This window comes from Onthophagus taurus, chromosome 5 (assembly GCF_036711975.1).
Source record: "Onthophagus taurus isolate NC chromosome 5, IU_Otau_3.0, whole genome shotgun sequence".
NCBI lineage: Eukaryota > Metazoa > Arthropoda > Insecta > Coleoptera > Scarabaeidae > Onthophagus > Onthophagus taurus.
Genome location: NC_091970.1, coordinates 1,034,637 through 1,062,033, shown reverse-complemented (window position 1 = coordinate 1,062,033; position 27,397 = coordinate 1,034,637). Strand labels below are relative to the sequence as shown.

The 27,397-nt window shown below is 26.7% G+C and overlaps 1 protein-coding gene and 1 long non-coding RNA gene across 9 annotated transcripts in view; one reads left to right on the top strand and one right to left on the bottom strand.

Moving 5' to 3' along the window:
• The first annotated feature begins 398 nt into the window (after nt 1-398).
• Nucleotides 399-6,313, top strand: LOC139429755 (uncharacterized). Its single transcript, XR_011640330.1, has 2 exons — nt 399-625; nt 5,799-6,313. It is a non-coding gene; the product is annotated as an uncharacterized lncRNA (long non-coding RNA).
• Nucleotides 6,070-27,397, bottom strand: part of LOC111413564 (phosphatase and tensin-like protein) — a 35,224-nt gene continuing 13,896 nt past the window's right edge. For 2 of the 8 annotated variants that reach the window (XM_023044584.2, XM_023044587.2), the window contains exons 2-6: nt 24,129-24,440; nt 23,637-24,070; nt 18,226-18,699; nt 17,850-18,168; nt 6,070-13,103 (exon numbers count right to left, since the gene is read on the bottom strand). In XM_023044584.2, the coding sequence (XP_022900352.2) occupies nt 12,958-13,103; nt 17,850-18,168; nt 18,226-18,699; nt 23,637-24,070; nt 24,129-24,440 (1,685 nt within the window). In that variant the 3' untranslated portion in view covers nt 6,070-12,957. Of the gene's footprint in view, nt 14,170-14,611; nt 18,169-18,225; nt 18,700-23,636; nt 24,071-24,128; nt 24,441-24,882; nt 25,047-27,397 lie in introns of those variants that run through there. The other 6 variants (XR_011640329.1, XR_011640328.1, XR_011640327.1 and 3 more) reach the window with 6 other exon arrangements.

The following is a 27,397-nucleotide window of genomic DNA, read 5'->3' as shown; positions in this document are numbered from 1 at the left end:
AACCTCAATTTAAATTTTTTTAAATTATTTATTTAAATCTTTATCTACCCGGTTCAAACCTATCGAAAACGATAACCTTAACTTAGTTAACAAAGAAAATAATCAATATTTGTATGGAATAATGAAATTTAGACGAAAATTTACAAAATTAATTTGAACATATTGGAAAATTTATCGTTAAATCAGAAGAAAATGAATAGATATTTGAAAATTGATTTAAAAGAGCATCAAAATTATGAAATATCATGCATAATTATAAATAATTTTAAAATTTTTAAATAATAATTTGACAAATTGAATTAGAGATATTTCAAATGTCAAAGTTGGTAACTTTGAAAAAACTAAAGTACAAATTTCAAACCAATGAATTCAACCAATCAGGCGACGTTATTTGAAAATTTAACATTCGAAAAACGGAATTTATCAACAAACATGGTGGTTTCTGATGTACGAAGAAACGCACGCATTTTTTTTTGGTCTCCAAAAAAATTAATCTACGTTTAACGAGTGTGAAAAAAAATATCCGTTCCTGTTCACAACCATCGAAATCCTGAATCCAACTGTTCCTATCACGAAGAAAATATTATCCCGAGTTTGACCTTCCGAAGTTTAGCCAACAAATTGGGTAAGTTAAGTTATTTTTTTTATAATTTATTGTTTTCTTTTGTTGATTCAAATTAAAAAGAAAACTCTTACCTTCAAAAAGTTTTCTAAGTTACTATAAAACTCATAATAAAATTTTTGAGGTTAGGATTACAATTTCCCTAATTAATTTAATTTTTCACGAGGTTAAAACCATAACAATATCCAAGTTGATAAATATTAACTAATCTGGAGAATTTGTTCCTTATATTCAGTAAATTCTGCTAATTTTGTCGATAAAAAAATGATTGGAAAGACAAAGCAGCTAAGATAGAACTAAATTCAGGAATTGAACATGAAAATAGAAAAGGCAATGTATTAGCTTCTAGAAAAATGGGAGTGTCATGCGAAGAAAACTGCAGAAGTGAGTACCAAGAGAAACTTGATGAAAACCAAAGGAATTTGCAAACATAATTAATGTTTGTAAACAAAACTAACCTTACCTAACATTCATTCACGCTATAATTGACATTACAAAAGAAAACTTCACGCTATAATTGCCATTACTAATTGCCAAAGAAAACTTCATGGTATAATTAATGTTTGTAAACAAAACTAACCTTACCGAACATTCCTTCACGCTATAATTGACATTACAAAAGAAAACTTCACGCTATAATTGCCATTACTAATTGCCAAAGAAAACTTCATGGTATAATTAATGTTTGTAAACAAAACTAACCTTACCTAACATTCCTTCACGCTATAATTGCCATTACTAATTTCCAAAGAATACTTCATGGTATAATTAATGTTTGTAAACAAAACTAACCTTACCTCACATTCCTTCACGCTATAATTGACATTACAAAAGAAAACTTCACGCTATAATTGCCATTACTAATTGCCAAAGAAAACTTCATGGTATAATTGAATGCTTCGCACGAATAACGTTGCAAACGACAAAATTGTGAAATATGATTTTCTTATGGAACATCTTTGATTATACTAATACTTATCCATATCTTAGGGTTCAAGCAGAAATAATGTTTTTGTCTTTGCCAAACTTATGTTAGTAACCTAGAGCGCTGAACGTAAACAGCAGAACAACGTTGCTAATACCGACAAGGCGTCGTTTTAGTCAACAATTCGCGTAAGTTCAACTGAGTTAAACGATATTAATAAACGTAAAAGAAGAAAAATAGACATTACAAACAGGAAGGATTTCAAAAAGAAGATGTTAAAAGATGCAGGAAAACCCTACATAAGTCGAAGGGGAAAACCGTGAGCGGTAAACCGGGACCAAGTCATGTTGGTTGGAACAACGTGCTTTGTGCGTTTAATGTTATTCATTTTAATTTTCTAAACTTTTGTTTGATTAAAGTTGCGTGATTTTAATATGCACCATAATATTTTCGTTTTACCATTCTGTTACAGGATTTACAGTGTAAATGTAAATATATGTGTTGTAAAAATATTACTGAGGAAGAAAAACTAGATTTATACACAGACTTTTATAAGAAAACTTACAATGAACAAAATTTATTTTTGCAAGGCTGTATAGATGTGATGGAGCCTAAAAGAAGACGTATTGCTGAAGAAGTTTCTACCAGACATTGTACAGTAAAATATTCACTAATAACTAAAAATGGACGGCTCAATGTATGTCAGAAATCTTTATGTAACGTGTTAAGTGTCACACGTCGGCGGTTACAGCTATTAGTAAATAAAATAAAATTCCAACCCAACCGTCCTCATAAAATACCTGATTTTCATATTGATACCATTAAGTCTCACATTACCAGCTTTCCTGCTCAAGAGAGTCATTATTCGAGGTCTTCTAATAAGAAAAAATGTCTTGATCCATCTCTATCTATACAAAAAATGTTTCAACTGTACATAGAGAAATACCCAGACTCACCTATTAAGTATAATACATACAGACACATATTTAAGTCAAGATTCGGTACCCCAAGATCAGACACCTGTAAGTTGTGTGACAAATATTACATTAAACTTATTGCTACCGAAGATGATGAAACTCGAAATAAAATTGCTGCAGAAGCTGCACTTCATCACAGAAAGGCCGAAAAAGCTTATGAAACCTTGCATAGGGATGCAGAGACTGCAAAACAAAATCAAGATTTTGTAGTTTTGTGTGTTGATTTACAGCAGGTGTTGTTCACACCTAATTTAACACACTCGGATGTTTTCTACCAAAGACAATATTCAAATTATAATTATGCTGTGCATAACATGGGTAATTCACAAGTAACTATGTATTTATGGCATGAATCTGTAGCTAAATGCGGTTCCGCTGAAATTACTTATTCAGCATGTTGTGCATTATTTCAGTGTACTTCAAGCAGGGCAAGAACGGAAGTTAACAATCTGGTCAGACCGCTGCATTGGCCAGAATAATAACTTTAAAATGAACCCAAAACTAACCTTACCTAACATTCAGCGTCTGAAGACACAGGGCTAAACCCGAAACCTAAAAATATACAACTTAGCGCTGAATAACAATTAAAACTAGAACTAACACTTGCACTAGAACTATACTCTGTTTTTAAACCAGGAGGAGTAAACGCGAAAGTCAGATTTACACTAGGAAAAATCACCAGAAAATATCACTAGATATTTTGGCGGTAAATTTAAATTAATAATTATTATTTATTTATTTACTTATTATTGTATTTATTTTCGTTTGTTATCGTCAACACTATACATACAAATTAACATTGAAGTTATGAGTGTATTTATTTCAAAATATAATAAAAAAGGGTTTAAGAACACAAAATATACAATAATGACACGAAACTGTCGAATTATCAATTTAAAATTGCCTGTGTGTGAACCTTCCTCGCATTCAACCAATCACGTGCAAGGTCAATCTGGTGACAAATTTAAAATACTCCTCCTGGTTTAAAAACAGTATAATTTTATTGAGGATCTTCAAAAGGTATTGGTGACCCCTCAGTCAAAAATTAGTACATTTTATTACAAAAGCAAAATTGCTACATACAATTTTATAATTTATGACATGGGCAATAATCAAGGATACTATTTCAAAGTATTTCTCTATTCCAAAGAAATTGTATAATTAGAAGCAGCATTGCCTATCCCCGCCCGTATACGAGATTGAAGCCAACGTTCGAGCGTTTGTTTTGGTTTTGGTCCCACTGACAGTGGCGTGTATAGTTTCGGCAAAATCAGACTTACACAGTGGCGTTCATGAAGAAATGTATATTATCATTATTTTTTTTTATTGAGCAGGTTTTTCAAAATTTGATGTGCAATTTATACGCTATATTGATTGAAATGTTTATTAAGGAATGTAAACTTTGAGTTCTTTTGTAATTAATTATTGTAACCGTATAAATTGTGAACGGTTTATTTCTTACAAGTAAATTAAAGATGATATAATTAGAATTTTACAGTACTTTCATGGTAAATAATGCAGTAAAAATATTGTATTTGCAAATAACATTGATATTTTGTTTCAAAATTTTTATTACATAACAAAAAACTTAAAACTTAACTTATAAATATAAATTTTAAAATAACTCTCATTGATTTGAAAATACTATTTGTTTGTTTAACATATGTCAAAGCCTTGATTCTTGATTTATTAACTTGGTTTTATTAAATAACTTTACGTTAATAAATTTTGTTATTATTAACTTTATACATTGTATTTCATGTCCATCAATAACATCATCATACGCATGATCTCCAAAAAGATCATATACCAAATATTTTGAGGTAAATTTAATAAAATGGAATTAGTTAACTTTAATAATGTTCTTGTTACTGAATAATACATTTTATCGTTAATAGTCTCTAATAATTTTTTCACTAATTAAGTAAAGTTTGCCTACAAACTCAGAAGCTTTAGTCAAAACCCCATATGTCTTTTATACCTATATAGCATTGAAATATCACTAGTTCCTTCTACCATATTTAAACAAAATTGGCAAGTAATATCAGTTTTTAGAAAATAGTAGTTAGGTAGTTAAATGCATGTTCTCTAAGTTCGCAACGTCTATAATGTCTTCTGTAACTTCTGACTTTCTGACGTCTGACTTTCTGATTACCCCCACCACCACCACATACGCACTCTAGATTATATATAAGACCTTAATGGTGAAAACGTAAACAAAACACATCGAACGCTGGCTTCAACTCTTGGTGTTTATATGTGCTTCTAGTAATACAATTTCTTTGCTCTATTCTGACAACTGGAAGGCAAAACACGACAATAATAGACAATAAACAATAATGAAACTAAAACGACATTATTAAAGACACAAAATATAGACATAAGGAAGGCATTGGAAGTATACAGAACAAAGGATCCATGACCATAAAAAATGAAGAAATAGAAATGTTAAAAAGAAAAGGACATAGAGAAAATGCGACAGAAACCATAAATATTAGTGATAGAACACTAATAGTTTCCACTTTAGTTTCTCAAAAACTAAAAATTACTTTTCAAAACGGGTTGGTTCATTGGAAAGAGGGCACTTTTATTAACATTTTGGGAAATTTTCATACTCATAATCCAAGAACTGGATTTTATAGGAATTTTTAAAATTTGAAAAAACTTCAAAAACTTATTCCTCAAAAACTGAAAGTGATTTTTTAAAACGGCTTTTTGCATTAAAAAGAGGATACTTTAATTAATAATTGGTGATATTTCCACAAGGACCCTTCAAGAAATTAATTTTATAGCGAATTTTACCATTTTCAAATTGCCATTTGTTTACAAACATTTTTTAAATTCTTAAAGATAGGGCAAAAAGTGTTGTAACGAAAAAAACTATAATTTATCTAAACTTTAAAATGCACACACTTTTTTGTTATGTTAATAAATCGGAATTCCGAGAAAAACGACACTTTTAGTCATTTTTTTTGTTTTTCGGCCATATTTTAAAAACTAAAACGGCTAGATCCAAAAACTTTATTGAAAAATGATGAGATACGCAACTTTGCCCCCATTTAACCATTTCTGTATCTCTTATGGTTTTTGTGATCCCAATGGTGGGGGTCGAATTTGAATTCGTTTTTGTATTGTATTGACAAACAAATAAAAATTATTATTATCACTTACCTTCAATACTTAATAATTTAGATTTACACTTTTCTGTTTTTCTTATTCATTTTTCAAAATCCTTCTATATTGATGAATCCGACTGGTTTTTATTAACTTATAGGAAGTGAACTAAGGTTTTGGATCTCTGGGAATGTTGCAACGGGATTAGATCTGTACAAAAAAAGGAAATAATAACTTAGTTTTAATCAATAAAAATAAAAGGAGAATGCAAAAAAAATAGGATATGAAAAGTTGTGAAAATGACTGGAAGTGAAGTTATTAATAATAATAAACAATGATAACAATAATTTGCGTTAAAACCACTTTTCGATTTATAAGGAGATGGAAATCGGATTTTTGTGAGGATAAATTACTCCAAAATTAAAAAAAAATTAAATATTTTAATACAATTTATTTGTTTTTCCTCTTTTTATTGATTGAAAAGTGCGCATTCAGATCTAACATGTGTGTTTAAAAACAAATAATAATAGAAAAAAAATATATATACAACAAGTGGAGAAAATACAATAATTTAAATAGTTAAAAAAACACTTTCTAATTTTAATTATTTGATGTGGTTAAAATTTTTAATTCGATCGTCGTTTCGCAAATTAGAAATAAAAAATTAAACTCGTTTTTCGATTGTAACTTTTTTAAGGGCGTTTTCTAATATAGACGTTTTTCGTACATATTATTATAAAAATATTCGTCAATATGCACACACTTTTTTTTTAATTAGAAATTTTCCATCCTCTCTAATTACTATATTTATATTAATATGTATTAATTTTTTTTGTTTAATTTCTCTTTCTTTTTAAATTTATTATTTCCAGTTATATTTCTAGTTTATAAACTACGGGAGCTATCACATCTGAATTCACTTAGTATAGGTATATAATTTATATCGTGAAAAAACTTAAAAAAAAAAATTAAAATGACATAAAAATAAATAAATTAAAATGGTTTTAATTAATTTTTTTTCTTCAAAAAGGCATTGTGTGAAAAAATATTTACATCTTATTCTTATGTCACGTTTATTTAATTTATTAATTGTTTTTTCGTTAGTTAAGTATCGCTCATTACTTAAATTAATTTAAAAAAATGAAAATTAAAGTTCAAAGAAAGGACAGAAAAACAATCTAATCCAATTTAATCCGTGTGATATAATTCACTGGGAATTATAATTCAAATCTTTGAAAATTTGGCATTGTAAACAGAAAATTGGGCTAAAAAAATTAATTATTAAATTAAGAAAAAGCACACTTACATATTTACAATGTACAAAAAAAAATAACCTACTTTTTAAAATTTAAAACAATTTTTTTATATTATAATAAAAAATATTTAGGTTATTATCACATTTACTTTTTTTTTGTTTCAATTTCCAAATTAATTACTTTGTCAATTAATTAATTAAGTTATACTTAAGAAAAAAAAATGGCATTTATAGCAAAAAACAACATCGGCAAGACGTTTTATCTAATTTATTGATTAATTTACATTTTAACCTTTCAATACACGCGCGCAATTCAAATTTTTAATTTCTCAATGGCGCCATCTTTTGTTGACTAGTCTGTTTCAAATGACAATTTTTTTTATCAATATTAATATTTTTTAAATGTAATGTTTTCTAGGTTTAGTGTTGTATATATTTATTTAACTAAAACTAGAACAAACACAAGACCTGGTACTAAAAAGCTTTTAATAAAAATTATAATTTGTTTAGAAATGACCTTAATTGCTTTGATATATCATCATACTATTCAGAGGGAAAATAAAATCATGTTATTTTAAAAAATTTTGTTAATAAAAGTTGTGTGTAATTTAATTCTAAACAAATATTGTAAATATAAAAATTTTGTATCATAAATAATCATTGAGATAACCTCAAAATATTCATTTTTATACCAGTATATAGCGCCACCTGGTGGAGATATGAAATTTTTGTATTAAAATAATCGATTTCAAATTTCATTTTAAACAAATATTATTTGAAACATTTTTCGATAAAGATTATAATTTGGTTAAAAATTACTTTGATATACCATACTATTCAGAGGGAAATTAAATTTAGTATATTATTTAAAAAAAAAATTGTTAATAAAAGTTGTGTGTAATTTAATTCTAAACAAATATTGTTAACAAAAAAATTTGATATCATAAATAATGATTGAGATAACCTCAAAAATATTCATTTTTATATCAGTAGACAGCGCCACCTGGTGGAGATATCAAATTTTTTTATTAAAATAATCGATCTCAAATTTTATTTTAAACAAATATTATTTGAAACATTTTTCGATAAAGATTATAATTTGGTTAAAAATTACTTTGATATACCATACTATTCAGAGGGAAATTAAATTTAGTATATTATTTAAAAAAAAATTGTTAACAAAAGTTGTGTGTAATTTAATTCTAAACAAATATTGTTAACAAAAAAATTTGATATCATTAATAATTATTGAGATAACCTCAAAAATATTCATTTTTATATCAGTATATAGCGCCGCCTGGTGGAGATATCAACATTTTTTATTATAATAATGGATCTAAAATTTTATTTTAAACAAATATTATTGGAAACATTTTTCGATAAAGATTATAATTTGGTTAAAAATTACTTTGATATACCATACTATTCAGAGGGAAATTAAATTTAGTATATTATTTAAAAAAAAATTGTTAATAAAAGTTGTGTGTAATTTAATTCTAAACAAATATTGTTAACAAAAAAATTTGATATCATTAATAATTATTGACATAACCTCAAAAATATTCATTTTTGTACCAGTATACAGCGCCACCTGGTGGAAATATCAAATTTTTTTATTAAAATAATCGATATCAAATTTTATTTTAAACAAATATTATTTGAAACCCTTTTCGATAAAAATAATATTTTGGTTAGAAATGTCCTTAATTGCTTTGATATATCATACTATTCAGAGGGAAATTAAAATTAAGTATGTTATTTTAAAAAATGTTGTTAATAAAAGTTGTGTGTAATTTGATTCTAAACAAATATTGTTAACAAAAAAATTTGATATCATTAATAATTATTGAGATAACCTCAAAAATATTCATTTTTATATCAGTATATAGCGCCGCCTGGTGGAGATATCAACATTTTTTATTATAATAATGGATCTAAAATTTTATTTTAAACAAATATTATTTGAAACATTTTTCGATAAATATTATAATTTGGTTAAAAATTACTTTGATATACCATACTATTCAGAGGGAAATTAAATTTAGAATATTATTTAAAAAAAAATTGTTAATAAAAGTTGTGTGTAATTTAATTCTAAACAAATATTGTCACAAAAAAATTTGATATCATTAATAATTATTGAGATAACCTCAAAAATATTCATTTTTATATCAGTATATAGCGCCACCTGGTGGAAATATCAACATTTTTTATTATAATAATCGATCTCAAATTTTATTTTAAACAAATATTATTTGAAACATTTTTCGATAAAGATTATAATTTGGTTAATAATTACTTTGATATACCATACTATTCAGAGGGAAATTAAATTTAGTATATTATTTAAAAAAAAATTGTTAATAAAAGTTGTGTGTAATTTAATTCTAAACAAATATTGTTAACAAAAAAATTTGATATCATTAATAATGATTGAGATAACCTCAAAAATATTCATTTTTATATCAGTATATAGCGCCACCTGGTGGAAATATCAACATTTTTTATTATAATAATCGATCTCAAATTTTATTTTAAACAAATATTATTTGAAACATTTTTCGATAAAGATTATAATTTGGTTAATAATTACTTTGATATACCATACTATTCAGAGGGAAATTAAATTTAGTATATTATTTAAAAAAAAATTGTTAATAAAAGTTGTGTGTAATTTAATTCTAAACAAATATTGTTAACAAAAAAATTTGATATCATTAATAATTATTGAGATAACCTCAAAAATATTCATTTTTATATCAGTATATAGCGCCGCCTGGTGGAGATATCAACATTATCTATTATAATAATCGATCTCAAATTTTATTTTAAACAAATATTATTTGAAACATTTTTCGATAAAGATTATAATTTGGTTAAAAATTACTTTGATATACCATACTATTCAGAGGGAAATTAAATTTAGTATGTTATTTAAAAAAAATTTGTTAATAAAAGTTGTGTGTAATTTAATTCTAAACAAATATTGTAGACAAAAAAATTTGATATCGTCAATAATTATTGACATAACCTCAAAAATATTCATTTTTATATCAGTATATAGCGCCACCTGGTGGAGATATCAACATTTTTTATTATAATAATCGATCTAAAATTTTATTTTAAACAAATATTATTGGAAACATTTTTCGATAAAGATTATAATTTGGTTAAAAATTACTTTGATATACCATACTATTCAGAGGGAAATTAAATTTAGTATATTATTTAAAAAAAAATTGTTAATAAAAGTTGTGTGTAATTTAATTCTAAACAAATATTGTTAACAAAAAAATTTGATAGCATTAATAATTATGGAGATAACCTCAAAAATATTCATTTTTATATCAGTATATAGCGCCACCTGGTGAAGATATCAAATTTTTTTATTAAAATAATCTATCTCAAATGTTATTTTAAACAAATATTATTTGAAACATTTTTCGATAAAAATAATATTTTGGTTAGAAATGTCCTTAATTGCTTTGATATATCACCGTACTGTTCAGAGGGAAATTAAAATTAACTATGTTATTTTAAAAAATGTTGTTAATAAAAGTTGTGTGTAATTTAATTCTAAACAAATATCGTTAACAAAAAAATTTGATATTAATAATTATTGAGATAACCTCAAAAATATTCATTTTTATATCAGTATATAGCGCCACCTGGTGGAAATATCAACATTTTTTATTATAATAATCGATCTCAAATTTTATTTTAAACAAATATTATTTGAAACATTTTTCGATAAAGATTATAATTTGGTTAATAATTACTTTGATATACCATACTATTCAGAGGGAAATTAAATTTAGTATATTATTTAAAAAAAAATTGTTAATAAAAGTTGTGTGTAATTTAATTCTAAACAAATATTGTTAACAAAAAAATTTGATATCATTAATAATTATTGAGATAACCTCAAAAATATTCATTTTTATATCAGTATATAGCGCCACCTGGTGAAGATATCAAATTGTTTTATTAAAATAATCTATCTCAAATGTTATTTTAAACAAATATTATTTGAAACATTTTTCGATAAAAATAATATTTTGGTTAGAAATGTCCTTAATTGCTTTGATATATCACCGTACTGTTCAGAGGGAAATTAAAATTAACTATGTTATTTTAAAAAATGTTGTTAATAAAAGTTGTGTGTAATTTGATTCTAAACAAATATTGTTAACAAAAAAATTTGATATCATTAATAATTATTGAGATAATCTCAAAAATATTCATTTTTATATCAGTATATAGCGCCACCTGGTGGAGATATCAACATTTTTTATTATAATAATCGATCACAAATTTTATTTTAAACATATATTATTTGAAACATTTTTCGATAAAGATTATAATTTGGTTAAAAATTACTTTGATATACCATACTATTCAGAGGGAAATTAGATTTAGTATATTATTTAAAAAAAAATTGTTAATAAAAGTTGTGTGTAATTTAATTCTAAACAAATATTGTTAACAAAAAAATTTGATATCATTAATAATTATTGAGATAACCTCAAAAATATTCATTTTTATATCAGTATATAGCGCCACCTGGTGGAGATATCAAATTTTTTTATTAAAATAATCGATCTCAAATGTTTTTTTAAACAAATATTACTTGAAACACTTTTCGATAAAAATAATATTTTGGTTAGAAATGTCCTTAATTGCTTTGATATATCACCGTACTGTTCAGAGGGAAATTAAAATTAACTATGTTATTTCAAAAAATGTTGTTAATAAAAGTTGTGTGTAATTTAATTCTAAACAAATATTGTTAACAAAAAAATTTGATATCATAAATAATGATTGAGATAACCTCAAAAATATTAATTTTTTTTACTAAAGTCCCTAGATTTACAAAGTACCGCGGTTCATGACGCCTGTTTTCGAGCCAAAATGGCGGTTTGACAACTTGACACTGCATCTCACCACTTATTTACAAAAATATTGCCGTCTTGTTGCCTTTGGAGTTGCAAAAATAGCAGTAAGAAGGGCTTTCGACTCTTAAGAGTACCACGAGAAAAAAGAAAGGAGTTTTGGCGTAATTTTATCAATAGAACGACATAGTTTTAAATTTCCCGCTTGACTTTCGAGCCAAAATGGCGGCAAACTGCGTAAATCTAGGGACTTTATTTTTTACCAGAATATAGTGCCACGTGGTGAATTTATCAAAAATTCCAGGTCTAGTGTTAGTTCTAGTTTTATTTGTTATTCAGCGCTAGATTGTTGTATATTTTTATTAAACTAAAACCAAAATTAACACTAAACATAGAACTAAACCCGAATGATTCTAGTTCTAGGTTTAATGTTAGTTCTAGTGCAAAGAAGTAAATAATAAATTTAAAATTTAATAACTTCTAAGAAACTGTGTAAGCGCGTATACTGAAAGATTAAATTAATTAATTAAAATTAACAATTACGATCAATTAATGAGATCCCTACACAAAGAAAAATTTGTACTTTCTACTTCTTTCCTTATTTTTAACCTTTTTCATTTCGGTGGTATACAAAAAAGTAATAAAAATGTCATCCTCAACATATCATCGTTATTATTATTATTGTACACCTTTATCTTAATCGGTTTTAATTGGTTTTGATATGATGGCGATGATGGTATGATACAAAAAAAGCATGCTCTTAGAGAAAAAAGCGCTTAAACAACACAAATAACCCACAACTACAAAATTATTATTATCATTTCATTTCATTCCAATCATTTTCTCCACTTAATTATCACAAGTACGTCGATTCGCCTGGAAAATAAACATAAAAAACTAGGTTATGTTTATGAACACAACAAAAGAATAAAAAAAAAGAAGAAAAATAAGATGGCTTAATTTTTTTCGAAACAAAAAGCACAAAATAAAACTCGTCAAAACTAATTTTTAAACAATTTTATTTTTTTTAATTGAAATACTAATATAAATAGATATCATTATCGTGTTTATATATAGTGTTATATTTGTGTGTGTGCTTTAAATGTACGTTTTTATTTATTTAAGGATTATTTTGTACTCTTATTCGAAAAATTTTGTTGATATCTAAATGTTTAAGCCGCCATTAGATGGTCTCCACCACCACCACCACCTGACGACGTGGATCCCAACGGGAAACTCAGATCCGATTCAGAAAGCAATCGGTAACCGAACTCTCTCGGTTGTCGATCATCCATTGAAGTTGACTCTATTTCCAATGCTGCGGGGGAACACAAAATAGAACAGAGAGAAAGAAAAGAGAGAGAAAACAAACAACGAAAACAATTAAATTAAACGATCAACATTAATTTTATTCCAACCGAGAATTAGATCGTTTTCTTTAATAACCATGCTTTTATCCATTTCAAGCAACACCTCACAAAAGCGCACATATTAAAGCAATAATGATCATGAAATATATACAAAGAATTTTTTCAATTTTGTGATTATTTCTGCCTTTTTTAATCATGGTGATTACTTATCAAAATAGATGGGAATATATTGGTGCTTCAATTCTTAGAAGTAATATAACCTCAAAATAATTTCTTTTTTGACAGGATGATAATAAATAATAAGTGGAAGTGGGTGTATTTAAGTTTTTAACATTTAAACGCATTAAATAAAGTACTAACTAAAGACTAATTCAAAAACTCACCTCGTTAAAAGACTTTTCACAAAAACTTTAAATAAAATTGCATCTTTATCCAACCACAAAAACACTACATTAAATTTATAGGTTATGTCGGTATTGTAGTGCAGATTCCTGTAAAATATTTTCTTCTAATTAATGATTTAATAAATTAATTCTAATTATTTTTTTTTAATTAAAACATATTTGAAGCTAAATTAAGCTTTTTATAATTTAATTTTTGTTATTAAACAATTTAACCTAAATTGATTGTTTTTCGATAAAAATTAATTTTTATAACAATTTTTGTTAATAACAAGTAAATTTATACAAAATTAGGTCGATATAAAAGAATTTCGATTTAAACAGTTTAGAGCCACCTTATTATATGTCCATTTTGATTTAAATCTTTTAAAATCTTGAAAACTGTTAAAGGAATGAGATATACCTATTTAGAGTGTATTATATGAAGATAAAGACATCGTAATTGATGCCATAATGATTTAAACGCATTAATCAAGGTACAAAGTTATACTAATTCAAAAACTCACCTCATTAAAAGATTTTTCACAAAAACTTTTATAAAAATACATCTTTATCCAAGCGCGAAAACACTACATTTAATTTATAGGTTATGTCGGTATTGTAGTGTAGATTCCTGTAAAATATTTTCTTCTAATTAATGATTTAATTAATTTTTTTTATAATTAAAGCATATTTGGAGCTAAATTAAGCTGTTTATAATTAAATTTTTATTATTAAACAATTTAGTTTTATAAATATCGATAATACCGACAATAAAACATAACCTAAATTGATTGTGTTTGGATAAAAATTAATTTTTATAACAATTTTTGTTAATAACAAGTAAATTTATACAAAATTAGGTTGATATAAAAGAATTTTGGTTTATACAGTTTAGAGCCACCTTATTAGATGTCCATTCTGATTTGAATCTTTTAAAATCTTAAAAACTGTTAAAAGTAACGAGATATACCTATTTAGAGTGTATTATATGAAGATAAAGACATCGTAATTGATGCCATAATGATTTAAACGCATTAATCAAGGTACAAAGTTATACTAATTCAAAAACTCACCTCGTTAAAAGACTTTTCACAAAAACTTTTATAAAAATACATCTTTATCCAAGCACGAAAACACTACATTTAATTTATAGGTTATGTCGGTATTGTAGTGTAGATTCCTGTAAAATATTTTCTTCTAATTAATGATTTAATTAATTTTTTTTATAATTAAAGCATATTTGAAGCTAAATTAAGCTGATTATAATTAAATTTTTGTTATTAAACAATTTAGTTTTATAAAAATCGATAATACCGACAATAAAACATAACCTAAATTGATTGTGTTTGGATAAAAATTAATTTTTATAACAATTTTTGTTAATAACAAGTAAATTTATATAAAATTAGGTTGATATAAAAGAATTTTGGTTTATACAGTTTAGAGCCACCTTATTAGATGTCCATTCTGATTTGAATCTTTTAAAATCTTGAAAACTGTTAAAAGTAATGAGATATCCTATTTAGAGAGTATTATATGAAGATAAAGACATCGTAATTGATGCCATAATGATTTAAACGCATTAATCAAGGTACTAAGTTATACTAATTCAAAAACTCACCTCGTTAAAAGACTTTTCACAAAAACTTTTATAAAAATACATCTTTATCCAAGCACGAAAACACTACATTTAATTTATAGGTTATGTCGGTATTGTAGTGTAGATTCCTGTAAAATATTTTCATCTAATTAATGATTTAATTAATTTTTTTATAATTAAAGCATATTTTAAGCTAAATTAAGCTGATTATAATTAAATTTTTGTTATTAAACAATTTAGTTTTATAAAAATCGATAATACCGACAATAAAACATAACCTAAATTGATTGTGTTTGGATAAAAATTAATTTTTATAACCATTTTTGTTAATAACAAGTAAATTTATAAAAGAATTTTGGTTTATACAGTTTAGAGCCACCTTATTAGATGTCCATTCTGATTTGAATCTTTTAAAATCTTGAAAACTGTTAAAAGTAATGAGATAATCCTATTGAGAGAGTATTATATGAAGATAAAGACATCGTAATTGATGCCATAATGATTTAAACGCATTAATTAAGGTACAAAGTTATACTAATTCAAAAACTCACCTCGTTAAAAGACTTTTCACAAAAACTTTTATAAAAATACATCTTTATCCAAGCGCGAAAACACTACATTTAATTTATAGGTTATGTCGGTATTGTAGTGTAGATTCCTGTAAAATATTTTCTTCTAATTAATGATTTAATTAATTTTTTTTATAATTAAAGCATATTTGGAGCTAAATTAAGCTGTTTATAATTAAATTTTTATTATTAAACAATTTAGTTTTATAAAAATCGATAATACCGACAATAAAACATAACCTAAATTGATTGTGTTTGGATAAAAATTAATTTTTATAACAATTTTTGTTAATAACAAGTAAATTTATACAAAATTAGGTCGATATAAAAGAATTTTGATTTATTCAGTTTAGAGCCACCTTATTATATGTCCATTTTGATTTAAATCTTTTAAAAGCTTGAAAACTGTTAAAAGTAATGAGATAATCCTATTTAGAGAGTATTATATGAAGATAAAGACATCGTAATTGATGCCATAATGATTTAAACGCATTAATCAAGGTACAAAGTTATACTAATTCAAAAACTCACCTCGTTAAAAGACTTTTCACAAAAACTTTTATAAAAATACATCTTTATCCAAGCACGAAAACACTACATTTAATTTATAGGTTATGTCGGTATTGTAGTGTAGATTCCTGTAAAATATTTTCTTCTAATTAATGATTTAATTAATTTTTTTTATAATTAAAGCATATTTGGAGCTAAATTAAGCTGTTTATAATTAAATTTTTGTTATTAAACAATTTAGTTTTATAAAAATCGATAATATCGACAATAAAACATAACCTAAATTGATCATGTTTGGATAAAAATTAATTTTTATAATAATTTTTGTTAATAAGAAGTAAATTTATATAAAACTAGGTTGATATAAAAGAATTTTGGTTTATACAGTTTAGAGCCACCTTATTAGATGTCCATTCTGATTTGAATCTTTTAAAATTTTGAAAACTGTTAAAAGTAATGAGATATCCTATTTAGAGAGTATTATATGAAGATAAAGACATCGTAATTGATGCCATTATGATTTTTTGACTGAACATAAACTCTTGGAATGTGCTAAGAAATTCCTTCTGTTCACTAAATGTGATATAAAGAATAAATAAAGAATTTTCCATTCAGGAAATGAAAACAACTAAATACACATTAAGAATAATACGGTTGGTTGTAAAAAAGAACTTAAAACGAATTGCATAATATAAATTCTTTTCAATACCTGTCAAATTGTTGTAAAGTTGGTGACAGTTGGCAACATAATTTGGATTGAAATCAATTTGTCACACTTTTGTAATTCAAAACGATAAAATTCAATTTATAATTTAATATTTATACATAAATAATAGAAATGAAATTAAGATTTCTTTCAATTAAATATTGAAAATGTTACTAGAATTCAGAAAAAAGGACCCTAGGTGATACCAACCTAAGAAAGTTTTCGCAAAAATTAAAGGATACGTTCAAGAAGTAACTAGATAGACGTTTAATTACTTATTATAAATGATTAATGGCCCTAAACCATAATATAATAACAATTTTACTTAAAAAGTGTCGCCTATACAGTGGTTCTATCAACGTCTGATAAATTGAATAAAGAAAAATGAATTAAAATAATGAATTAAAGAAAAATGTCTTCTTTTTATATCAAATTAACCTTAATAGCTATTAGTTAGCAATAAATAAAAGGAAAAATTACTCTTTAAGTATCAAAAACCTAAATTACATCTACATCCACTTATTTTTATTTTATTTTGAGGTTAAATTTCAATGACGTTTTATAAACGTCACTTTGACGTTTAAAAAAAGTTATTTTATAAAATTAGATAAATTTAGATCAATACCTTTTTAATTATTTCTTAGAGTATGAAAAGTCTAAGAAATTGAAATGCTTAATATTCCTCCATCTATTGACCATGTTCTGTACAAAAAAAAAATAATTTAACGTATCTTTACAAGGCCAAATTTTAACTGTTACAAAAATAAATAAATTGAAAATCACTTTTTATCCTTTTTTGTTCATATTTTCACCTATCAACAATTCCGCCGTACTTTTATCATCGGCGACAATTTCAAAAACGACGTTAGGCGAAGATTCGCCTCTGCCTCGGTCGTCAATCATCATCATAATTCCTCGACACTCACCACTATCCCAGCCGTCCTCGTCGTCGTCGTCGTCGTCCTCATCCTCGTCACTTTCCGGACTGACATCGTCGTCGCATTCCGGCGAATCGTCGTCTCCGGAACCCGACGAACTCACGCTTGGTGTCGTGTCCTGTTGTAGCAACGACGTTTGATTTCGTCCGTTATTTCCGGTGGTCGTCGTCATCGTCGTTTGGTCGTGTAACATGGTGGTCGTCGTCGTACTTTGATGATGACCACCTTGGTGGAGGCAAGTTGATTTAGGGGGCGATGCGCCCCAACGCGTCGGATCTTTTGGCACTCGCCTAAACACAACGGTTACCTAGAAATTAAATTTGTCAATTAATTAATTAATTAATTAATCAAAAGTAATAAATACCTTAAAATCCTCAGTAAACGCTTTATTCTGTTTATCCTTTTTATTAACAATATCCAATTCGTTTTTTCTTAAAACCAATTCAATATCACCCGCGGAATTCGGTCCGTTATACCGCGATACGAAGAACGTGTTCACCCAGAAATGAAACTGTTTTTCCTTGTAGAGTTTTTTCGTGTAAAACTTAACTTTAACGTCTCCGAAAATCGGCACGCAACTATCCGTTTCGAGAATCAAACCCGCGTTTTGATTCCGTTTCACCTCGTACATACAGCTTTTGTACTTTTCGATCACTTCACCGCCACTCGCGGAACCGTCCGTGGCCGTTTCTTGTTGCGATATACTAAACGATACGCTTCCTTGTCCCCCGACGAAAATTGGCGCCGGTTCTAAACGTATCTGATGGACGTAGAGCACTTCCGATGCGTATGTTAGGTTATCTTGAAGTAGTTTACCGTAATAATGGACATAACGAACCTAAAAATTAATCATTAACAATGATTTTTATGTTTTATTGAGGGTATATAATAGTTTACGTTGATTATTTAGATTTTGTGGTAATCTTAAATGACACAATATGGCTCAGTTGATAAAATACACAGAAAGACACAGTTATAGTATATACAAGAGTGACACCAAGGCGTTTTTCTTATCCTGGTTCATTCGATTATGTTTAGCAGCATGTATACCTGCGTAAATAAGAAAGACTGATTTTAAACCAGACATCATCATGTTCAAAATGGCTCGAAAAGGAAGTCAATACACGAATCAAAATGTAATATTGTTATGTATCAACCTCATTTTGAAGTAAATGAGATTTGATAACATATTTATGTGGAATTAGCAAAATTTGCTTTTTCTTATTACCTGTCAATGCCAAATTTCGGTAAAATTTTATGTTGGTATTGCCCAAGTATTAATTAACAAAGTTTATGGTTTTTTTTTGATTTCTACTAACATTTTTAGTTAGAAATCTTTGTTTTATTATAAATATTTGTGTACAAATAAAAAATAAATACTGTATATTATCTTTTTAAAAGAAAATTAAAACGTGAGTGTGACATAAATGAACGTTGCCAACTGTTACCAACTTCACAACAATTTGACAGGTGACACATTTCTAGATCACTATCTTCTAGATCTTACTGGATGAATTTTTTAGTTTTGATTAAAAATGTTATAAAATATAAAGTTAAAAAATACAAAGCCAAGCATTCCTTGTATTTTAAATGGAGTTACAAAAACTTGAAATTTGTATGGGCACCTTTTTTTAGCACATTAAATCCCTGTTTGTCAAGCCTCATGCAATCAGTTATGAACCAATCTCTTGGGAGGTCATCCATGTGACATGTGGTCTTATTACTCATTTTTTCTTCATGTTCCATCCACATCTTTTTTTTGTATAAGAATCATCCTTGTTAACACAGCTTATTTTGCACTAACCCACATACTAAGATCTAAATCGTCCATTGTAACAATAAACTTAGAGTATATAAGACAATTATAAGATCTACTATATGTTACAGATGCAACAAAAAGAAAACGAAGTATAAATGAAACAAAGAAACTAAATATTGTTGTTAGAGGACTAGATACTGGTGATAATAACTGGATACTGGATATTGCTGCTAGACGACGAGATACTGCTGGCAGAAAACTAGATACTGCTGATAATAACTAGATACTGTATGCAGAAGACTAAATATTGGTGGTAGAGGACTAGATACAGCTGATAATAACTAAATACTGTTTGCAAAAGACTAAATATTGTTGTTAAAGAACTAGATACTGCTTCCAAACTTTAAATATTGCTGCTAGACGACGAGATATTGTTGTTAGAGGACTTGATACTGCTGACAGAAAAGTAGATACTGCTGATAATAACTAGCTTTTCTTTAATTTCAAAAATAAACGAAATATGAGCATTTTTTGAAATCGCGAAATATTGTCAATGTCACCTTTAATTTTATTATTATATTCGTAATCTTCATAAAATAATCTTTAAAGTGAGTCCAAACTTGACGTATTTATCTCAAAAAACCAAAAAGTTCGAAGTTTCAACTTTTAATTTTGACATATTTGTCATCTTCATAAAAAATCCTTTAAAATGAGTCCAAACTCGACATACTTAACTTTAATATTAATGGAAATACAATCACTTCCGGTTTGAAACGTCAACGTCAATTTTGACATATTTGTCATCTTCATAAAAAAACCTTTAAAATAAGTCCAAACATGACGCATTTATCTCAAAAAATAAAAAAGTTAGAATAAAAAACATTAAACCCGAAGTTAGCAACAAATTAATTTTTAAATATTAATACCAACCTTAATTTTTTTTTTTATTATATTTTTGATTTTGTGACAAATATTAAGACATTTTATAAAAATTAAGAATATGTTAAAATGACATTGACATTTCAAACCGGAAGTTGCTTATATCTCGAGTAATATTGGAATTAAACGTATCATGTTTGGACTCATTTTAAAGGATTTTTCACGAGGATTACAAATATGTCAAAATTGACGTTGACATTCTTAACCGGAAGTTGACCATAACTTCATTAATATTGAAGATAAATATGTCGTGTTTGTACTCATTTTAAAGGATTTTTCACGAGGATTACAAATATGTCAAAATTGAGGTTGACATTTGAAACCTGAAGTTAGTTACCATATAATAGACAAATGGATAATTTCATTGCGTTCTTTCACGTATTTTTTATTAAGAAAAACCCTTAAAATGAGACCAAATATGATGCATTTATCTCAAAAAACAAAAAAGTTAGAATAAAAAACATTAAACCCGAAGTTAGCAATTTAATTTTTAAATATTAATAAAAATTCTAACTTTCAACTTTTAATTTTGACATATTTGTCATCTTCACAAAAAATCCTTTAAAATGAGTCCAAACTCGACATATTTAACTTTAATATTAATGGAAATACAATCACTTCCGGTTTGAAACGTCAACGTCAATTTTGACATATTTGTCATCTTCATAAAAAAAAACCTTTAAAATGAGTCCAAACATGACGCACTTATCTCAAAAAACAAAAAAGTTTGAATAAAAAACATTAAACCCGAAGTTAGCAACAAATTAATTTTTAAATATTAATACCAACCTTAATTTTTTTTTTTATTATATTTTTGATTTTGTGACAAATATTAAGACATTGACATTTCAAACCGGAAGTTGCTTATATCTCGAGTAATATTGGAATTAAACGTATCATATTTGGACTCATTTTAAAGGATTTTTCACGAGGATTACAAATATGTCAAAATTGACGTTGACATTCTTAACCGGAAGTTGACCATAACTTCATTAATATTGAAGATAAATATGTCGTGTTTGTACTCATTTTAAAGGATTTTTCACGAGGATTACAAATATGTCAAAATTGAGGTTGACATTTGAAACCTGAAGTTAGTTACCATATAATAGACAAATGGACAATTTCATTGCGTTCTTTCACGTATTTTTTATTAAGAAAAACCCTTAAAATGAGACCAAATATGATGCATTTATCTCAAAAACCAAAAAAGTTAGAATAAAAAATATTAAACCCGAAGTTAGCAATTTAATTTTTAAATATTAATAAAAATTCGAACTTTCAACTTTTAATTTTGACATATTTGTCATCTTCATAAAAAATCCTTTAAAATGAGTCCAAACTCGACATACTTAACTTTAATATTAATGGAAATACAATCACTTCCGGTTTGAAACGTCAACGTCAATTTTGACATATTTGTCATCTTCATAAAAAAACCTTTAAAATGAGTCCAAACATGACGCACTTATCTCAAAAAACAAAAAAGTTTGAATAAAAAACATTAAACCCGAAGTTAGCAACAAATTAATTTTTAAATATTAATACCAACCTTAATTTTTTTTTTTTATTATATTTTTGATTTTGTGACAAATATTAAGACATTTTATAAAAATTAAGAATATGTCAAAATGACATTGACATTTCAAACCGGAAGTTGCTTATATCTCGAGTAATATTGGAATTAAACGTATCATGTTTGGACTCATTTTAAAGGATTTTTCACGAGGATTACAAATATGTCAAAATTGACGTTGAAATTCTTAACCGGAAGTTGACCATAACTTCATTAGTATTGAAGATAAATATGTCGTGTTTGTACTCATTTTAAAGGATTTTTCACGAGGATTACAAATATGTCAAAATTGAGGTTGACATTTGAAACCTGAAGTTAGTTACCATATAATAGACAAATGGACAATTTCATTGCGTTCTTTCACGTATTTTTTATTAAGAAAAACCCTTAAAATGAGACCAAATATGATGCATTTATCTCAAAAACCAAAAAAGTTAGAATAAAAAATATTAAACCCGAAGTTAGCAATTTAATTTTTAAATATTAATAAAAATTCGAACTTTCAACTTTTAATTTTGATATATTTGTCATCTTCATAAAAAATCCTTTAAAATGAGTCCAAACTCGACATACTTAACTTTAATATTAATGGAAATACAATCACTTCCGGTTTGAAACGTCAACGTCAATTTTGACATATTTGTCATCTTCATAAAAAAACCTTTAAAATGAGTCCAAACATGACGCACTTATCTCAAAAAACAAAAAAGTTTGAATAAAAAACATTAAACCCGAAGTTAGCAACAAATTAATTTTTAAATATTAATACCAACCTTATTTTTTTTTTTTAATTAAATTTTTGATTTTGTGACAAATATTAAGACATTTTATAAAAATTCAGAATATGTCAAAATGACATTGACATTTCAAACCGGAAGTTGCTTATATCTCGAGTAATATTGGAATTAAACGTATCATGTTTGGACTCATTTTAAAGGATTTTTCACGAGGATTACAAATATGTCAAAATTGACGTTGAAATTCGTAACCGGAAGTTGACCATAACTTCATTAATATTGAAGATAAATATGTCGTGTTTGTACTCATTTTAAAGGATTTTTCACGAGGATTACAAATATGTCAAAATTGACGTTGACATTCTTAACCGGAAGTTGACCATAACTTCATTAATATTGAAGATAAATATGTCGTGTTTGTACTCATTTAAAAGGATTTTTAATGAAGATTATAAATATGTATATTAAAAAAAATCCTGTTTTTCTCAACATTATTAATTTGTTGCTTAGTTAAGTGATGCATAACGCGGTTCAATTCGTTCAAGCATAAATAAGATTGTAATTAATTAATTAAAAAAAATTAAGTGTCACCTAAACCTTTTAGTTTTATAGACACTCATAATATTTAATTACTATTGGTTATCAGGCTGATATGATGAGTGGTCCCCGACGTTTTCCTGTTTCATTTTAAAATTTCATCAACGTAAACACTAATCTACCCAAAGATAACCCAAATATTTAAAATTATTAATAAAATGTTTTACTTGAGACGGTATAGTGACTCCTTTTTGGTCTTGCGTCCGTTTACTATCGTAATGTTCGAGCGCCTTCGTCGGATCGGTAAACATTTTCGAATGCAACAGATAGCAACAAATCATGGTTCCCGTTCGTCCTTTTCCGGCTTTGCAATGAACGGCGGCGACGTTTTTCGAATCCACCTGTAACCAACGGTGGACGCTCTCGCAGAACGGCTGGATCAATTCGATTTTTGGCGGATTGTGATCGTCGAACGGAAACTGTTCGACGCGATCGCAAAATTTCGATTTGTCATAGTTCCTCTCCGAACACAAGTTGTACACTTTGTAGTGATCCCCGTGTTCTGATTGTAAAAATCTGGCGACGTCTTCGATTTTGTTCCTATAAACTCCTTCTATATTCGAAGCGGGGTAACCCATCGCTATGATGTTTCTTGTAATATCTAAAAACGTATTATTTATTTATATGTATTTTCTTATTATTATTATAATTATAATTACAGGTTAAATCAAGATTGAATCCGTCCTTTTTGTAACGATTCCTACGTTTGCTGACCATTTGCTTGATTGCATTTGACATACTTTGTCGTTTTTGGTCGACTAGCCCCTTGTTGTTGCCTGATGACGAACCGCAATTTTCGCTGACGGTCGTCAGCGGCAGCAGCAGCGGGGGCGCAATACCACCGTTCAACGGATCACTTTTGTTAGCCACCGCGACTACGTTATTTTCAACTTCAATTGGGATGGGGTGTTGTTGGATGTGAAGAGGAGAAACCGCCGATTGAAGAGATGAACATATCTTAGTTCCTTTATCTAAAACAATTAAAAATTAAAACACATTTCGTGGAATCTTTTAAAATTCAAATTTAATGAGTAATAAGGTGTTTACTGAAAATAGGTCATTTATAATTCATATAGATCTAATTGTAAGTCAAGTCTATTAAGCACCATGTTATAAGACGCATTTCAAAACGTATTTGTTCCGTTTCAATAATTAATTTGAATACGTTTTAAGTAATTAATTTATTTCAAGTAAAATTTTAGGATATAAGAAATTTAAATGTAAAAAAAATCGCTTTATTATCGTTAGCTGTGGGCAATTATCGTTTATCTTTGAATAACCAGACGAACGAACGAACGGACGCACTGACAAGGTTATCGAACATCAAACATCAAAAACTAAACGTTACGCACGAGACAAAACGCACGTTTTAGAATTTAGTCAAAATTAAAAACGATTATTTAAAAATTTTACCCCAACTGTGTAGATGTAATTTACGTTGGATGTAATTCATAATTTTTTTCATATTTTTAATCAAACGTTTCACTTCCTATTAATTATTTCTTCTTAAATTTATTGTATTATTCATAAACACTTTATTATATTTTGAATCGCGCACATTTTAAAACCGAATTCGATCTTTATAACACACCAAATGGTTTGTGGTCGAGTCGATTGGATTTATCGTTATCTTATCTAAACTGCAAGGCGGTAGACAAAAAAACATAGTGCATTATTTGTTTTATTTCTATAGAAATATTAATAAATTTCGCAATAATTTCTATTTGAAAAGAATTTGATTGCAAATTTTATTTTAAATTGAAAACGATTCATTTTGTATTCAATTTTACGTAACCTTAATGAACTTAGACGAAGAAACATGAAAAAATGTTTTTGGCATCGTGCAAAATCCTCGAATGTCTAAATCTGGAACGCGGTAATAAATTATGGGCGCTTTAAATATGTGTGTCCATTATTTCTTAAAAAATAATGATCAACACATGGGACTAAGAGTTTTCAGAAAAATTTAATCCTTCAAAAGTTAATCAATCAATAGCTAATAATGTATTAATATTTGAAATGATTCCCTTTGTCGGTCCTGATGAAGCTCGGATGGTTGGGGAATCCCACAGACATGAATTCACGAAATTTTAAATTTTCCAGAAATTTCGATTAATTTCAAACATTTATATCTCAACTCCTGAGAGAGATAAATCAAAACGGATTTTATGGTTGAAAAGAAGACACTTTGATTCATAATTGGTGAAAATTTCGTAATGATTTTCCCAAAAATCGATTATTTACGTATTTTTAAAATGAATTCACGAAAATTTGAAATTTTCCACAAATTTCGATTGAATTCAAACATTTATATCTCAACTCCTGAGAGAGATAAATCAAAACGGATTTTATGGTTGTAAAGTAGACACTTTGATTCATAATTGGTGAAAATTTCGTAATGATTTTCCAAAAAATCGATTTTTTACGTATTTTTAAAATGAATTCACGAAAATTTGAAATTTTCCAGAAATTTCGATTGATTTCAAAAATTTATATCTCAACCCCTGAGAGAGATAAATCAAAACGGATTTTATGGTTGAAAAGAAGACACTTTGATTCATAATTGGTGAAAATTTCGTAATGATTTTCCAAAAAATCGATTTTTTACGCATTCTTAAAATGAATTCACGAAAACTTGAAATTTTCCATAAATTTCGATTGAATTCAAAAATTTATATCTCAACTCCTGAGAGAGATAAATCAAAACGGATTTTATGGTTGAAAAGAAGACACTTTGATTCATAATTGGTGAAAATTTCGTAATGATTTTCCAAAAAATCGATTTTTTACGTATTTTTAAAATGAATTCACGAAAATTTGAAATTTTCCACAAATTTCGATTGATTTCAAACATTTATATCTCAACTCCTGAGAGAGATAAATCAAAACGGATTTTATGGTTGAAAAGAAGACACTTTGATTCATAATTGGTGAAAATTTCGTAATGATTTTCCAAAAAATCGATTTTTTACGTATTTTTAAAATGAATTCACGAAAATTTGAAATTTTCCACAAATTTCGATTGATTTCAAACATTTATATCTCAACTCCTGAGAGAGATAAATCAAAACGGATTTTATGGTTGAAAAGAAGACACTTTGATTCATAATTGGTGAAAATTTCGTAATGATTTTCCCAAAAATCGATTTTTTACGTATTTTTAAAATGAATTCACGAAAATTTGAAATTTTCCACAAATTTCGATTGATTTCAAAAATTTATATCTCAACTCCTGAGAGAGATAAATCAAAACGGATTTTATGGTTGAAAAGAAGACACTTTGATTCATAATTGGTGAAAATTTCGTAATGATTTTCCCAAAAATCGATTTTTTACGTATTTTTAAAATGAATTCACGAAAATTTGAAATTTTCCACAAATTTCGATTGATTTCAAAAATTTATATCTCAACTCCTGAGAGAGATAAATCAAAACGGATTTTATGGTTGAAAAGAAGACACTTTGATTCATAATTGGTGAAAATTTCGTAATGATTTTCCCAAAAATCGATTTTTTACGTATTTTTAAAATGAATTCACGAAAATTTGAAATTTTCCACAAATTTCGATTGATTTCAAACATTTATATCTCAACTCGTGAGAGTGATAAATCAAAACGGATTTTATAGTTGTAAAGTAGACACTTTGATTCATAATTGGTGAAAATTTCGTAATGATTTTCCCAAAAATCGATTTTTTACGTATTTTTAAAATGAATTCACGAAAATTTGAAATTTTCCACAAATTTCGATTGATTTCAAAAATTTATATCTCAACTCCTGAGAGAGATAAATCAAAACGGATTTTATGGTTGAAAAGAAGACACTTTGATTCATAATTGGTGAAAATTTCGTAATGATTTTCCCAAAAATCGATTTTTTACGTATTTTTAAAATGAATTCACGAAAATTTGAAATTTTCCACAAATT